The sequence below is a fragment of the Gobio gobio genome, assembly GCF_949357685.1.
Source record: "Gobio gobio genome assembly, chromosome: 14".
Classification (NCBI taxonomy): domain Eukaryota; kingdom Metazoa; phylum Chordata; class Actinopteri; order Cypriniformes; family Gobionidae; genus Gobio; species Gobio gobio.
The window spans coordinates 38,174,040-38,190,606 of NC_137107.1; the positions used below are offsets into that span (position 1 = coordinate 38,174,040).

At 39.1% G+C, this 16,567-nt stretch overlaps 1 protein-coding gene across 2 annotated transcripts in view; it reads left to right on the forward strand.

Annotated features, from left to right (window-relative positions):
- Positions 1 to 16,567, forward strand: part of hcn1 (hyperpolarization activated cyclic nucleotide-gated potassium channel 1) — a 144,863-nt gene that overhangs the window by 15,952 nt on the left and 112,344 nt on the right. For both annotated transcript variants that reach the window (XM_079834944.1, XM_079834945.1), the window contains exon 2: positions 1,762 to 2,185. In XM_079834944.1, the coding sequence (XP_079691070.1) occupies positions 1,762 to 2,185 (424 nt within the window). The remainder of the gene's footprint in view (positions 1 to 1,761; positions 2,186 to 16,567) is intronic.

A 16,567-nucleotide genomic window follows, 5' to 3' on the forward strand; every position in this document is an offset into this window, starting at 1 on the left:
ATTGCATCCTTGACGAATTAAAGTAATAGTTTCTAATCGATTCCAAAATGGCGTGTGTTTGTGTGATCCAGGTGAACCCTACATTATGAGGACATTTTTTGGTCCCCATGAGGAAAACAGCTTATAAATCATACTAAATGATATTTTTGGGAAAATGTAAAAATGCAGAAAGTTTTCTGTGATGGTTAGGTTTAGAGTTTTTAGAGAAAAAAGGCATTATGTCTATGGAAAGTTCCCATAAAACATGAAAACCTATGTTTGTGTGTGTGTGTGTAAGAGCTTTACAGTATAGCAGCTGACACAATATTTTCTATGCATTCGCTAAAATTATGAAAACAATTTATGCATTACCCATTATTCAAAGGGCTGTTTGTAGACTTTTAGACCAAAAGTAATGGTTCATGGCTCTTGCCAATAATCTCAAAATGGCTAAATATTAGCCAATTTGGTCTGACCGAAATATCAGTCTGCTAGTTCAAACTCTCGATATCCTAAATGTGCACTTGATCAAGATATTTAACCTCAGGTTCCTCCAAAGATATTGTCACTGTAAGAAGTGCATTACATAACTAGTCAGCTAGTGGGCATTGGTTTTAGCTAGTTAGCACTATGCATTAATAAAGTACACATGGTATAATAGTAATACTGCATCAACAAACACCTTCAAACGGCAACCGTGATTCCATTCACCCCTATGGTGGCTCCATTCACATGTTTCCAAAACACAGACTCATTCCTGAGGGTGCATGTGCTGCTGGCTCAGCAATTACAGCCTGTACCTTTAATGAGCTATTGTACAAGCAAAACAGAATGTCACACACAGACACACAACTCTCACATAAGAAAGGGAAACCCTCTCATGTTACAATCTCCCTCTTTCATTTTCGGTCCTGTGGCTCTTTGCCTCCTCATCCAGAGAGCAAAGCGCGAGCCGTGCGGCGCTGTCACAGGGCGGCAATCCAGCAGGAAGTGTTGGCGGTGATATCAAAAGCGACAGGGAAATGAGCTGTAGTGCATCGTGTGCGGACTGCAGGCACGAGCTGTACTGATCGCTGAAGGAAGCCTGTTAGACAGAACCCACAGAAACATCACAAATATCTGAGGGCCGTCGGAATGAGGGCATTCCAGCAGAAAAGAGCAGGAATTTAATCTTGCCAGTCCTGCTACATCATCTTCTCGCTGAAAAGGGCGAGCATGTTTCTGCTATCGGGAATAGTATCAGGATGGGAGGGGATGTGCAAATGCTTTTGAAGGGGTTGTAAAGTCAATTCATGGGTAAATCTTTTATAGGTCAGGTAATGGAGATGGTTAAGCCATACATTTGACCAAAAATTATGTCATACCTGCTGAAAATAACAGCAAATGTTGTGTTTTAGATGCTCGTCTTCAGAATAGGATGCTGATGTATCCGAACCAGGAATTTCAGCACAAATTTTTTAAAGTTCTCACTGACCCTGAGTTTTTGAATGGTAGTGTATATATGCGTTCCATCATATTTAATACATTTCTTTTTGTGGACTAGGGTAGAAGAACACAATTTCCTAGAATTTTACCGTGTTGAATTGCAGTTCAGTAAACTCTTCATACTGTCATTCGGATTCATATTCCAATTCAACTTCCTGTGGGGTGTTGCCCAATCAACTCAAATTCACACTTATGAACTGAAAGGGAATACATTTTTAAATTTGCTAATCTGGGAGAGAAACGGTTTTGCCTTCAACTGGTCTCTCTTTAACATGTGTTTTTTTGTCTCCCCTGCAGGTTCTACTGGGACTTGATAATGCTCATCATGATGATGGGGAATCTAATTATCATTCCTGTGGGAATTACCTTCTTTTCCGAGCAAACCACCACCACCTGGCTCGTCTTCAACGTGGCCTCGGACACCATCTTCCTGGTGGACCTGGTCATGAACTTCCGAACGGGAATTGTGAATGAGGAGAGCTCTGAGATCATCCTGGACCCAAAGGTCATTAAGATGAACTACCTGAAGAGCTGGTTCGTGGTAGACTTCCTGTCCTCCATCCCAGTGGATTATATCTTTCTAATAGTGGAGAAAGGCTTCGATTCGGAGGTCTACAAGACGGCCCGAGCACTGCGTATCGTACGCTTCACCAAAATCCTCAGCTTGCTCCGTCTTCTCAGGCTTTCGCGCCTCATCAGATACATCCACCAGTGGGAGGAGGTGAGGGGACAGTGTGTGTATGAGAGTGTGTGTGTGTGTGTGTGTGTGTGTGTGTGTGTGTGAACTAACTATGACACAGATGGCCTTTAGTAACACGTCTTGGATATGTTAGCGTCCAGTATGAACAAGAAGAGATGTTAGTTGATGTTGTGCACATTAAAGTGTGTGTGCGTATATGTTAGACCCAAGGTGCTTTGAGCTCAGGTGTGGTTCTGCAGCATGAGACCACTGATTCACACTCTTTAGAGGTGGGCAGACTTATTTGAGGGTTAAGGTAAGCATATCTGCTGCTTAGCCCTCGGCGAAACCTCAAGAGCCGCACTGGGGAGCGAGAGCGCGAAAAGGAACCAACCTCTTCAACGCTGCAAGAGCAGCTGAGCGAAACTATTAACTGCATCAGTATTCAAGCCAGAGCACTTCACTCCCACCACTGTCTGAGACACCCCAAGCTAAAACACAAAGCATTCATCTTTACATGATGCATGCTGTTTGCAAGCCCTCCCCAACTGGATCGGTTTCAGAAGAGCGTTGTTGCACCTTAAGGTCAATTTCGTCAGAAAAACACTGCATGTTTCTGCTTCCCACCTGCTATTATCCCTAGCCAATTGTACAGTAAATTACAGCTTATGCTATGACAACTAACCAAACTCAGACAACCCTTTTTTGCCACTGAAGATTTGTTGCATGATAAAAAAAAGATTGAAACCACCATTAGATATGATTAGATATAAGATATAAGGTAAAAAACATCAACATCGGGGGTTTCAAGGAGGTTTGGAAGCTACTAAAGGAGAAGAAAGAGATCTCTGTTTGTTTTGGTTCCCTGCGTGTTATTAAACCCTTAAAGCCAGGTCCTCTTCCTCTCCAGCTGGCAGACGCCCAAGCCAGGACAAGTAGAGAGCAGAGTCGACGCTTTCTGATCTTACCTAATTGAAATACAGATGTACCTCTCTGAAAGAGTCAAACAAACTAAAGTGGCCGACAGTAATCACGGTTGATTCATTACTATTGTGTTCTGCTGCCCATCTACAGTTGCATTAGCCAAGACAGGGACCCTATTAACATTTTTGTTTATGCTTGTACAAAGTAAAAGGACATCCAGTGTTAAAATCCACCTGTAGTCAATAATTGACCTATCGGTAAGCTTCGCCCCCCTTAGTTACTGTTGCTAACTCGGGCAAACAAACAGAGTTGCGATATCTTACAGTGACAGCTGTCTGTGTGAAAACCTTATCCCAAGATGTTTTTGGACACAGAATGTAGCGTATATCCCGTCCGAATGATGGCCAAACTTTACTGATGGTTTATCAAGTTTATTATGTCCTTTTTCACTCCAAAAAATCATCGTAAGAGCTGAACAAACAATGCGCATTAACGTCTCATTCCCAAACTATCTCTCTCCGTTGCATTACCATTAACATACACAGCAAATTACACAAAAACACTCATACAACTAACAGTAAACAAACATATACAGACCGTATGCCTTTTTCGAGGGTGCAGTTATAATACCCATCAAAATAGGAGTCCTCCTTAGTAGGACAGATAATGTAGACCTTAAACATATCTAAAATTAAATTAATTTACATATAACCAGTTTAATATGGAGAGGCACTGAAATGTAGACCTTCGTGTTTTTGACCCACAGTGTTACATGACGTGAGAACAGTTCGTTTATTTCGGTTTGTATGTTAGCAGGGACTTTAATCGTAACTTAACGAGAGTATGACAAACAGAAAATCCTCTCAGGATCCCTGGAATCAGTGTTACAGTACCTCAGGCACGACATTTTAGCATTTTTGTAGCATAAACACCATCAAACCGATGAGAGATTCGGATTTTCCAATGTTTCTCTATGGCGCTGACACCTAAAGATGTCCGAGTTCCGGTCCCAGTGCAATTGATACTCAACTGCTATTGGCTGATCTGCGTTCGAGGGGAGGGGCTTACCGATAGGTTCATTTGTATCCGTTAAATCATCTTTGATCACCAAAATGGCATATTTAAAAAAAAAAAAATGTAATATGCCATTAGTATAGTAATGATGATTTGCTAAAGCCCACCCGTACATTGTCTTGATTGGTTACAAGGTAGTTTGTGATGTCAGAAAAACCAAACTCTTTGGTTCACTGCAGTTTTTTTTAGGAGAAAATGTTCAGCAATGGTGTTGACCTATGAATTTGCACATTGTTTGTCTTAAAGCATATTAAAAACATCACATAGACATGTAAACAACATAAAAAACTGGATTTTCTGATCTTTAAAAACACCTAGTGTGAAAAACATGGCCTAAAACTCACCATCATGATGGTGTTGTGTGGGATGCCTAAATTGGTGCAATGCGGTTTCTAATGTGTTCGGAGTGGTTTTTAGCTTATCGCTATGCAGTTTCTAGCATGTTTTGGGTGGTTATTTACTAGCCTTAGTCGAAAGAGCCCATTGAAGTGATATTTTAGGCTCCTTCAGTGTTAATCTACAGGATTTATCATAACCGGCAGCTATCACCCTATAAGACTGGTTGCCCACTGAAGCTAAGCAGGATTGAGCCTGGTCAGTACCTGGATGGGAGACCTCAAACCTAGGTTTCTGCTGTAAGAGGTGTTAGTGAGGCCTGTAGTCTGTGTGGTTCCTAACGCCCCAGTATAGTGATGGAGCCACTATACTGTCAAAAAGCACCGTCCTTCGGATGAGACATTAAACCGAGGTCCTGACTCTCTGTGCTCATTAAAATTCCCAGGATGTCCTTCGAAAAAAAAAAAAAAAGTAGGGGTTTAATTGGCCTCTTCCCATCTTGGCCTCCTAATCATCCCCATATACTGATTGGCTTTATCACTCTGTCTGCTCTCCACCAATAAGCTGGTGTGTGCTGGGCGTTCTGGTGCAATATGGCTGCCGTCGAATCATCCAGGTGGATGCTGCACATTGGTGGTGCTTGAGGAGATTCCCCCCTTCTATATGTAGTGCTTTGAGTACCCAAAAAAAACATGACAGTGGTAACATATTTGCAAAATGATATTACATTGATTCTTGCACGTTTTGCAACACTTTCAAAGTAAAATGTAGAGAAAGTGGTGCTAAAATTGCGCGATTAACGTAAATCTGGCAATGTTTTATTATTTTGCCTGTTGTATGTTTTGCGGCAGTTCGGAAATGAAATGTTAAAAGGGTAATACCCTGTAATTTATGTTAACAAAAGCAAATATGAGAGAAGAACACTGAAGCTAAAATTGGCTGAAGCGACCTTGCTAGTTTACAAATCATGCACCGTAGGTGATAACATATAATAAACATACAATAATAGTGCAAAGAACAGCCCAAAAATAAGTATTTATTTACTTAATAATCTACTCCTTTAATCATAATTTATGTGAAAAGGAATAAACATTGGTGGTGTTTTACTGCCTCTTGTGTTTATTAAAGCTGGACACTGCAGTGAAATGTTTGTATAGGCACACTAGAGTTTTGCAAAAATGTAGGTTGAGGCACGTTTTTGTTTTGTTTTTATTGTTCACCATGCAAAAATTGTAAGTCAGATTGCTTAGAATATTAATAGCATAGCTCTCCTTAAACAGCCACATGATTTGAGGCATCACTCTAAACGCTAACAGTCTGCGCCAAAGTTTAATACTTAGGGTTAAACGTGTGTTTGGACCTCTAACCCTAAATAAGACCTAATAAAGCCTCTGAAATCGACATTTTAAAGTAGCAATCCAGAACCACAGGCTAAACCTGGCCAGAGGCTTTACCAAGCACTTATTTACGGCATCCCTGGAAGCATCCACATTATACACACCATTTCCCCTCTCTCATGCTGCACTGGTGCATTCTGGGAAATGACTATCAGCCCTGTCTCACTCTCTCTTTCTTTCTGACCTCTCACTGCAATGCTGTTGCTTTATTGCAAGGCAATACATAATAACAAGGTGCTCCTTGCATATTTATATCTCCTGTATATATATTGCACATCACATGCATTATTGCAGAGAATTTCCACACTCAGGCAGCCATAAACCTCCCCCACCCTCTTCCGTTCCCTTCTCAGAGAGGTGTTTTGATTGTTGGGGAGGAGCGTGTGTTTATTCCCGACCTCAGGTTGCGCTGCTGGCACATGCTGCGATTCCGGGGTGTGCCATCTCTGTCTCAATCCTGCCGTGAGCAGGTCTGTGTGCTACATACTTCACCGTACACGCCTCTGTGGATTTACCGCCATGTTGAATGAAGTCACGCTACCCTGATCAGCTCAAACACAGCTGTGACGTGAGTTAGCGCGTGGATCACGATGCTGCAGTGTGACATGGTGCAGAGTCTTTAATGAAACCTGGAGTGTGATTCAAGAGGCCGACGCAGAGCAGACGTGATGTTCGGTAGAGCCTGAAGGGTTTACAGAAAATGTCGATTATATTGAGTTGTTCATGCACATGCAATCTTGCATATGCAATCTTTATTATGCATTTATGCACATGTCTCTGCATATCTCTTTTTTCCGATTCACCTCTGTTTCATTTCCTTTCTTCCTATTATCTAGCATTGTTTCCTTTTTGTTTTCACTTAACCCTGCTTTATCACACTGTCTTTCCCTTTTTACTTCCCGTCTCTCACTTCGTCTCAAATCGTCTGTTTCTCTCTTTCTGTCTCTCTTTCTCTCTGATGAGACACCTAAATAGAGGGGGGAGGGGAGTTTCAAGTAGACTAGTGCACATGCATCCTATGGAGACGGTTGCCTTATTATTTCTGTGTAAATCTATCCATGCTTAAATTGTTGCATTGAATTGAATGGGACAATTACCATAACAGTTACGTACAATTTACACTGAAATCCACTCTACTCAACTCATGTTTCCTGAAAAAGATCTAATTGACCAGAATTCCTTACGTTCCCTTTTCCCCCATGGTTTCTAACACTGCAAGAACGGCAGGTTATTATAGCTCAGCTATGTTCAGACAGACACTACTTGGATCTTTCTGTCTTGATTCATAATAGATAGATGTAGAACAATATATAGATAAGATATAGCAATATATGTGCCAGGCCAAATATTTTGAGAATATCACATTACACATCTTTGTCAGACCTTTTACATTTTTTTGTTTGTTGTAATTACACTGTTAAAATGTATACAGTGTTGAATAGGGAGCCAGTGCAGTGTTGACATATCCGGGCTAATATGGCCATACTTACTGGTTCTAGTAAGAACTCTAGATGTTGTGTTTTGTTTTTGCGTGCAGGTCGACCACCCAGTAGAGCATTACAATAATCTAGCCTTAGTCATGAATGCATGAACTAACTGTTCAGCATTTTGCATTGAGATCATATGTCGTAATTTAGATATATGTTTTAAGATGGAGGAATGCGGTTTTACAGATGCTAGAAACGTTGAAAGATTGGTATCGAAGAGCACACCCAGGTTCCTAACTTGACAGAGCAGCCATCAAGTGTTAGACAGTATTCTACTATGTGCAGAGGTTTTTTGTCCAATAATTAAAAAAATATTTAAGTAGTAGGGAATTACTATTCATCCAATCACTTTACTTTCAGAAAGACATGATTTTGAATGTGATATTGTTTTAATACAGTTTAACGTAACACCCAGGGGTCGGCAAAGTCGCTGGCGCCTTCACCTTTTTTTCTTTTCAGTGCGAAAGAGACTCAAAATACTTTGCCGATTTTGGTCATACAGATAAGTGTTATAAGTAATGACTTAAAACTAGTTCACAACCATTAGGAATCTCCTTAAATAGTATCATAGGTAATGCATCCACTGAGACAAAACAATATGTTATAGAAGCTCCTCTTTTGGGATCATCCTTCTTGGTTTATATTCTGTCCCTGAAATGCTCCTAAAAGCTTATCTAAAGCTATTTGGATTGGGAAAGAGATAAACAAGCAGAGAAAGAATGGAAAGAATAAAAGGCAATGGAGAAAAGCAAGAGGGATTGGACATTCAGTGTGATTTTGGGAAAAGAGAGGTAAAAATAAACAGATTAGGGCGGGGAGACAAGTGAGCGCTCAAATCCCCATGTCAGTGAGGGTCACATCTGTCCATTTGCTCTCACACCAGCATTTTGTCTGCTCTGTGGAGGCCTGATGGTGGGCATGTGTGTGTATCAGTGTAGAACCCACAACAAAACACAGCTGTGCTCAGCGCAGGTAACTTCACCAGCTAAAATGCATTCATCTTTAAACTACTGAAAACGTACAAACATTTAAAGGGGATGTATTATGGAAAACAGGGTTTCTTTGTTCAAAGAACAGAGTACAGAACAGAGTACAAAACAGGCAACTGCAACTTCAAAATGTATCAATTGCAACACAAAAAAGTAAATTACTTTAAATTAATATACTTTAAATTGCAACTTTTTCACAATGTGACTTTTACTATATCTTATTTCAAACATCTCACAATTAAACTTCTTTATTATTTTTTTCTTCTCTGAGGCGGAAATAGACAAAAGCTGCGTTCAGAAATCAACTGCTTACTCTCTAGTATATATTACGTGCTGCCTACTATTTAAAAAAAGTTGTAAATAATACAATCTTGTAAAAAACATTTTAGAACAACAATTTTAGGGAAAATTGGTAATATGCTACTGTATTCAGAACATTTTCATACTCAGTTAATAATACAGTTCACCCCAACTAAGATACAAATGGCTTATTCAGAAGTCATTATGGTTATGATGTTATAACCATAAGCACAGTTACAAATTGCTTGTGATATTTGCATATCAATGCATATTCAGTATTTTCAAGCTTGGCCCATACTGATAAACCTCAGTGTTAAGTTTGCCAGTATACTGAGGCTTGCCAAACATAACAGATGTTTTTACATATAGAAGTCTTTAAGGAACAGTAGCAAAAACAGCATGTGGAAAGAGGGTTAAAAATGGACAGTTATAAGACATACAACCGTTTTGGTGTCAAGAATCTTAAATAACATTACGAGAAGACTTTAAGAAAAATAAATACACTCCTAAAATTAAAGGTTCCAGATGCCATAGAAGAACCATTTTTTGTTCCCTAAAGAACCTTTCAGTGAACAGTTCTTAAAAGAACCATTATTTTCTCTGTAAAGAATATTTTAACTCTTTCCCAGCTATTGACAGATATTTCCACCATTTATGAGGCAACGCTTCCTTGCTATTTACCGAATTTTCAGATTTCCGTGTTTTCAGTGTAGAGTACTGAATCTCCTGATCAAAAGACACGTGAAGAAGAAGCAGAAACAAGCGATAGGATATGTAAGCAGATGCATATGTAAAATATCAACATTAAACAACATATAAATCAAAACTGCCTAATGTTACTGAATGAAATGTCAACCCAGGACGAGCTATAGGACTGTGCAAGCTTTGGGGTGTTGATGGACTTTGTGCAGATTATGCCACAAATAGCTGAAGTGATCATACCTTAATTTCTTTTAATGGGTGTTGCACATAAACCACATCATCCATCCATGGAAACCAAACAGGTCACATCCAACGGAAGATTGTGAATTTCAGCCAGATGATGCTGTCTCTTTAAGCATGTCTCAACCTGGGAGATATTTAAGAAGAATGATTCATCAGTGAGTTAGTAAATTGATCTAAAAGGGGAAAATCAGACCCACGTACTGAGCTCATTCAGGGAAGAATGAGCACAGCAGGGGGGCAGAGATGCACTGCTGACGCAAATGTTAGTAAACTAGCCTGGAGACGAGGTCATCCAACAAGCCCCAATTTCACCTGCTGTTTTTTTATTTTAGGACAGTGAGAATCCTGGGGGACATTGTGCAGGTCTCAGCTTGGGTTGTGCCCTTGAAGAAAGCCTCAGAAATCTGGAATTAAGCCTTTGACGTTTACGATCACACCAGTGTGATTAGAACGTTCAGCGCGTTATACAGACTATATATATTGACATTGTGTTTTATTCAAATCAAAAACACATTGTGTAGGTATTACGTGACTTACTTTCACGCATTTCAAAAGAAGTGGATGAATTGATGTGTTGTAAATCTGCGGTGAAAACTAACATGGGACGTCCATTGCACTTTATGGATCAGCTAACATGATCATAATAAAGGTTTAAATGTCCCATATTTTCAAAACTTTCAGTTTTCATGGCTTTTTTATGATAACTCAGGTCTAGGGGCCATGTAACTACCATATAAGTTTTAAAACAGTCAATCCACAGTCAAATGCACACGGCCTGCATAAAGTAGATGCGCCTTTTCACAAGCCGTTGTGACTTCTGTAAAAATGTGATATCAGAACTACTCACCGCCCCACCCTCATTTGCCAAACCCCCAGACAACATTGCGTCCATGCCATTGTTGAGCAACAGCTACACGGAAACATGTCGAGAAACCGCTGTTCAGTTGATGGATGTCAGGAAACTACATCATTGCACAGGCTTCCGAACATTAATATAAGAGACCAGTGGCTTATGTTTATTTATTCGTAAATAGCACAACAATTTAGTTCGACCTTAACCATCTGTTCTGCACATTTCTCAAGTGACTGCTTCGTCAATCAGGCACAGTTCAATGCCGGGTTTTCAAAGAAGCTACTCATCAAAGATGCTGCAGTCCCTACATTGTTGGGTCTGACCTCGAATCCGCAACCCTTAAGTAAACTTCCCACACCTTTTATGTTACATTATGGAGCCAGCATAATCTGAAATTATAGTTTGTAAACGGTTATGCAATGCTAACATGATGCTAACGTGTTGATAATGTGTTCCTAACCCTAACGGCGAATGTAAAAAAAATAAATATTAATTACCGTTCTGAAACATCCTGTTGTAAGCGCGTTTGAGGAGGTGGTTGGTTGTCTCCTGTCATCGCCGATTCGGGGTCTGAGTTCGGCTCAAACATGTAAGCCCGGACAACATTTCCCTCAGCAGTGACCATCATTACCGGTGTTTCTATTTACCTTGAGAGTATCACCAAGCCACAGCAGGCTACAGCATACATGACCCTAGTTACCTGTGGCTGGCCTGGCCATGTGTCACTCAGAAAACAACAGGCCATGAGAGGCTCATGAATATTAATTCGACGCCAAAATCGAACTGTTCTTAGCAGAGCTACTGAGAGAGGAGCTGCAAAAATATATTGAGATGGTTTTTGGTACTTATGCCGCAAATATATATTCTTAAAGCTACACTATGTAACTTTTCCGTCCACTAGAGGTCGCCTATTCAAAACAAAGGCGTAGTGTGATGACGCCACGTTTGAGCGCAGAATCTTGGGACATATAGTCTTGACCTCACAGCCGGTAGAAAAGAGTCAGGATAGGACTCGGGCAGAAATCATGTCAATGGATGCGATTATTAACATTACTGTAGTGAAGCAGAGCAGGACCGAGTGTTGTGGAGCTGAGCAAGGCCGCAGGAACGATTGAAGAGCGGGACTGTTATTATGGCATAGTCGCCACTTCAGCTTTTCCAGTCATGAGTATGAGGTAAAGCAACTTGGTTTATCGTATTAGATATATCTGAGTGTGTTGAAAAGGAAGTTATGACGTTCGCTCGGCGGCTGTTATGACACTTGTTCACACTGCAGTGAGAGTACAGTGTTTCTGCTAAATAAAACCAGAAACCGAGGGTAACGCAGATATGACACAATCGACAGGCGACTCCCTCAAACGCATAGCTCACACGTCCCGGTTCCTTGGTTAAAATAGCAATTTCTCACGATTTACAATTAGTTGGAAACATTTGGGATATTCTAAGTACTCAACTGAACAAAATATATAACACTGGCCCAGTGGTTTTTGGATATTTTACTGCAAAAATCTTACATAGTTCACCTTTAAGGACATCAAAACCTAAATTAAAACTCCAGAAAGGTGTACAATATGTGACCTTTAAAATAATAATAAGGGGATACTTTCTAAAATAGCGGTCGCCTTAAAAACTCACACTGAGGGGTCAGCTATATAGAATATTTTAAACTTTTCATTAATGAAAAAATAAAACTGGAAATAGATAAATAATATTTTCAAATAGATAAATATACAGACATTTAAATCTATTTATAAAATGTATGTTTAATGCATAATTAAATGTAACAATAAATAACAAATACATAGACATGTTTAAACTGTGAATTAAATTCATGTTTCAAATATAAACAATAAAATAAAACATTAATAACTTAAAAATAATTAACAATAAAAACACAATAGAAATAAACAAATCATTTTTAAATAATACTAATTATTTTAATAAAATGAATACAAAAAAAATATAATCTTATTTCCATTTGTAAAAGCTACTTTTTTTTGTTTGTCTATACAAACTGAGAGGCCCAGGAAAAAAATGTAGACTCTTCTCTCAGTTTATATAAACGTATAGATTTGTATTCAACACCGAACATTCCTTTAATTCTGAATTGAATTCATTTTAAAGTATGTTTGTTTGGCGACTGTCTAGGTGCTTGGCACCTCAGAAATACACAGTGCATTCAAATGTCACATTCAACGGGTCAATACTGTCCTTTCTAAAACAAAAGGTCACCAAATCCCAGAGTAAATGTTAATCCTGAAAAGCAGCTACATCTCTTTGTTCAGGGAAAAGTGGGATGGTTCCTGTGTTATTCGTCAGACTTTTGTTTTGTCGTACGCCTGTGTGTTTTCCAAAGCACCTGTGTCTGTTTCTGATGACTCATCCTTTCTCCACATATGTCCCGCCCCTGCGTGGTGCACAGGTGTCAGGAGGCTATGCTAGGTGAGAGAGTTAATGCTAGGTGAGGATATTGCCTTTGCCTCCTCAGCGAGATTTTGCTTCTGTGCCAGGTATTACAAACCCAAGCACAAACAGTTCAGTCACACCGTGATGCGACCACCAGTCGTTCCCTGAAAGCAGAACACAGCTGAGTCAGATTGAGTTGGCTATCTTGACAGCAAGATTACAGAAGACTTGCCAGATATTATGCCACATTTTTTCATATTTGGTTGTTCCATGAGGGCAAATAAAACGGCCTACGGCACGGTAAAAGACTGCAAGTCTGCATTAAATGGAAGTTTCTTTTTTATTGTGACACGTATCAGAGTGAAACGGCTTCTCGAACAAGAAAAAATGTAGGGCGAGACTTGATATTGTCCATTGGGAATTGATTGGATGGTTGTGGTTTGCTATTGGTTGATCTCATGTGAGTGACAGGTTGCCCCGCCCTTGAGCCAGTAAACACATAATCAGAGAAGAGATGGCACTGCAAGAAGGAGGGAAAGTTGATTAAAGCTACACTGTGTGATATTTTCCCCCATCTAGTGGTGAAAAGGTGTATGACCATCCAGAGAATTTTTGTTTCTGTTCCTCTCAATTCTGATTTCGTTTTAACTCCTATGGTGGCCGAATTAGTCCAAGATTAACATGGCTTCCAGTTCGACATTCGACACGGTGCCATTGAGCGTTAAAACGCGAAAGGCGAAGCTTGAATTTACCGGTATGTCCCTCTTTGGCTAATGTACTTTCAAGATGGAGGGGCAACATGGCGACCTGCATTCGAACCCCTCACCCGTATGTATTTTTAATGGCATATTATAAACTTACGAGAATACTTTATTACTTGAAAGAAGTAAATATACATTAATGAGCACATATATTTTTGAAAGAACCAAGTGTTTTTAGCTAAGAATAAACTAAAAAAGTTACACAGTGTAGCTTTAAAGAGAGTACATGAATTTAAAAATAATAGTAATAGTGCAATATTCCATAAAAAATAAGAGTGGTCACATTTGATTTCATGGTGGCTTTAATGGCAAGTTCCCTTACTATATACAGTGAAAAACTGTAATAGATCTAACATGATGTTTCATGTAATTTTATAGTAAAATACTGCTATCTGTACAGTTTTTGATTATTTAAAGTTAAAAAACGTTAAAATCATTATGTTTAAAGTTAGTAAAGGCAGCAGCACACAAACATTTTTAAATATGAAAAATGTCCTCACTAGAGAAGTATTCAGTTTTTCCGCTATGTAAATAGCGAATCCGCCATGGCGTGAGCGCAACTGGCTTTTAAAGGGAATGGGAGATGAGTTGATTGGTTTATTGCACGTTACGCCCAAAACACACCCATTACTCATTAAGAGTATAGTGACAACCATTGTAGACCATGTGCCTGGCACGCCGACCATTTTTTCCTTTGTTAAACTAGCAAAATTCGGACACACCCTAAGTGCACTTGCGCCATGCGCTTTAGACAATGCACTTAGAAATGTTGCGACCATATTTTTTACAGTAAAGGTCTGGCAACCACAGCTGCTGTTTTTTACCGTCAATTTTACAGTGCAGGAAACTACTATTATGGGAGTGTTGAGTTTTTGTCTGCTGTATGATTGAGTTAGTGTTCAGCTGAATAGTTATTCCTGTCCCATACGCATGTAATCTGATGCATTTCCATTCCTATTTATAAACAATTACATCCAAAAAGCATAAAGTGAGTAAATCTAAAAATGGCATCCAATGAGTCAAGGTGAGATTTAAGATATTGCAAATGGCAGGTTAAAGTGGCGCTCCTAATTGGCTAAAGCATTGTTTCTGTAGACGGTTGCTTACACAAGCCTCTTGAGCCATTGAATATCTTCATTACTCTGTGTGTGTGCGTGCGTGTGTGAAAGCTGTCTGCTTTTCTCAGCAGGCTAAAAGCTCTCACCCTGCAGAGAGAGTATATGTGACTGACTGTTTGGACACAACAGATCTCTTTAGCAGGGAGTCTGCTTTAATGGTTTGGAAGTCCAACGCAGTCCTGAAAATCTAATCAATGTCTGTAGATGAGGTTCATTCTGAAACAACAATGTACACTTGTATTGACATGGTATTAGATGAGGTATAATAGGATTTGGAGTATAATAAGACTATATGTTTATTCATATTGACCTCTTGACGTCAGTATCCGCTGAATGTAGGAAATGTCTGGGTCATATTTCATCTTCAAGTCAAGGATTATTAAACTGCAATATAACATTTTAATGAAAAAAAACAACAACAAAACAAAACAAATTAGCATCAATATAAAGCGGCCAAGAAATGTTTCATTTTAAAATAAAATTATATATATATATATATATATAAAATAAAAATACAAAGCTAAAATGTGATTCATATATATATATATACACACATATACACATATATATATATATATATATATATACATACAAGCATTGTATTTTATATAATTGCATTATTTATTAGCTTTTTAAAAATGATTTTGAGGTGAAATATGACACATTTTGTCACAGTTTCCATGATATTGACCTGTTTATATCATAGAAATAACATCCAAAATCACAATTGTGCACAGTCCAGACAATTCATAATCTGTAGAATTACGTATTTATTATTTATTATTATATATTTTTTATACATTTAGAGATTGTCTTAATACATTTTAGCAGTCATCTGAGGTCACATGTTCCCTACAGGGCAGTTTAGGCAAATACAGTAAACCTCTTAGAGTTAAATTGCTAATAAATATTTCCTCTTCAAATCCTGCTAATAGGGATTATGTGTGCAGATCAGTCATAGTTTGAGAAGATAAATTCCAAGGACCATGTTGTTGTTTTTTTTGCCCCGTTCACTTTTATTCGTGCTCTTTAAACTCATGTGTCTTTGCTTAATTCGATTTCTCAAGAGGCTCCCTTTGTCCGGGCATGCTAATGCAATTTCTCCCCTCTTCCTCTCAATTAACAATTAATCTTTGCCCAAAACTGGCCCGCGTTGTACTGTACAGAAGAGCAGGCAAACAGTGGCACTGCAGCTCGCAGGAGGATAAACAAGAACTAGTCGTTCCTTCGCTCGTTGCCCGTGGGCACCAGTCGCCCATCGCCCCAAAGGAGAACATGGGGTGCTAGGAAAACCATACACCGAGAGTGATGCTGAATCAATCTCTTACCCAAAGCAAATTATTACACCGCTGCTTCATTCTCCAGTGAATTTAGAGCAACTCTGACTGATTGAAATAATTTGCACAAACATGGTTTTGCCCTCAGTGTTTGACGTCTCACGCCCTGTCTCTTTCGGTCTCTTTGCCCGTCTGTCCTCCGTCTTGTGTGTGTTTGTGCACATGTGTATATCTGATAGAGTCTGACACACTCTAATTACACAGATGCTTATGGATCATGGTCTTACACACTGCGGATCAGTTTAGACGGTAATGCACTGCTTAGATGTACAATAACATCCGTCCATTAAGTGTTACACATGCACTGAACCTGATGCTTCATAACATGCATTTCATTTTGCTGCACACCTAATGACTGGATAAGATCAGACCATCACTGGGAAACTGCATAACACGCACACAATCTTTTTATAATTATTATAGTACATAAATAAGTACATAAACAGGGAAAATACCCAATCCATAAACATCATTTTAATTACAGTATTTCAATTTAA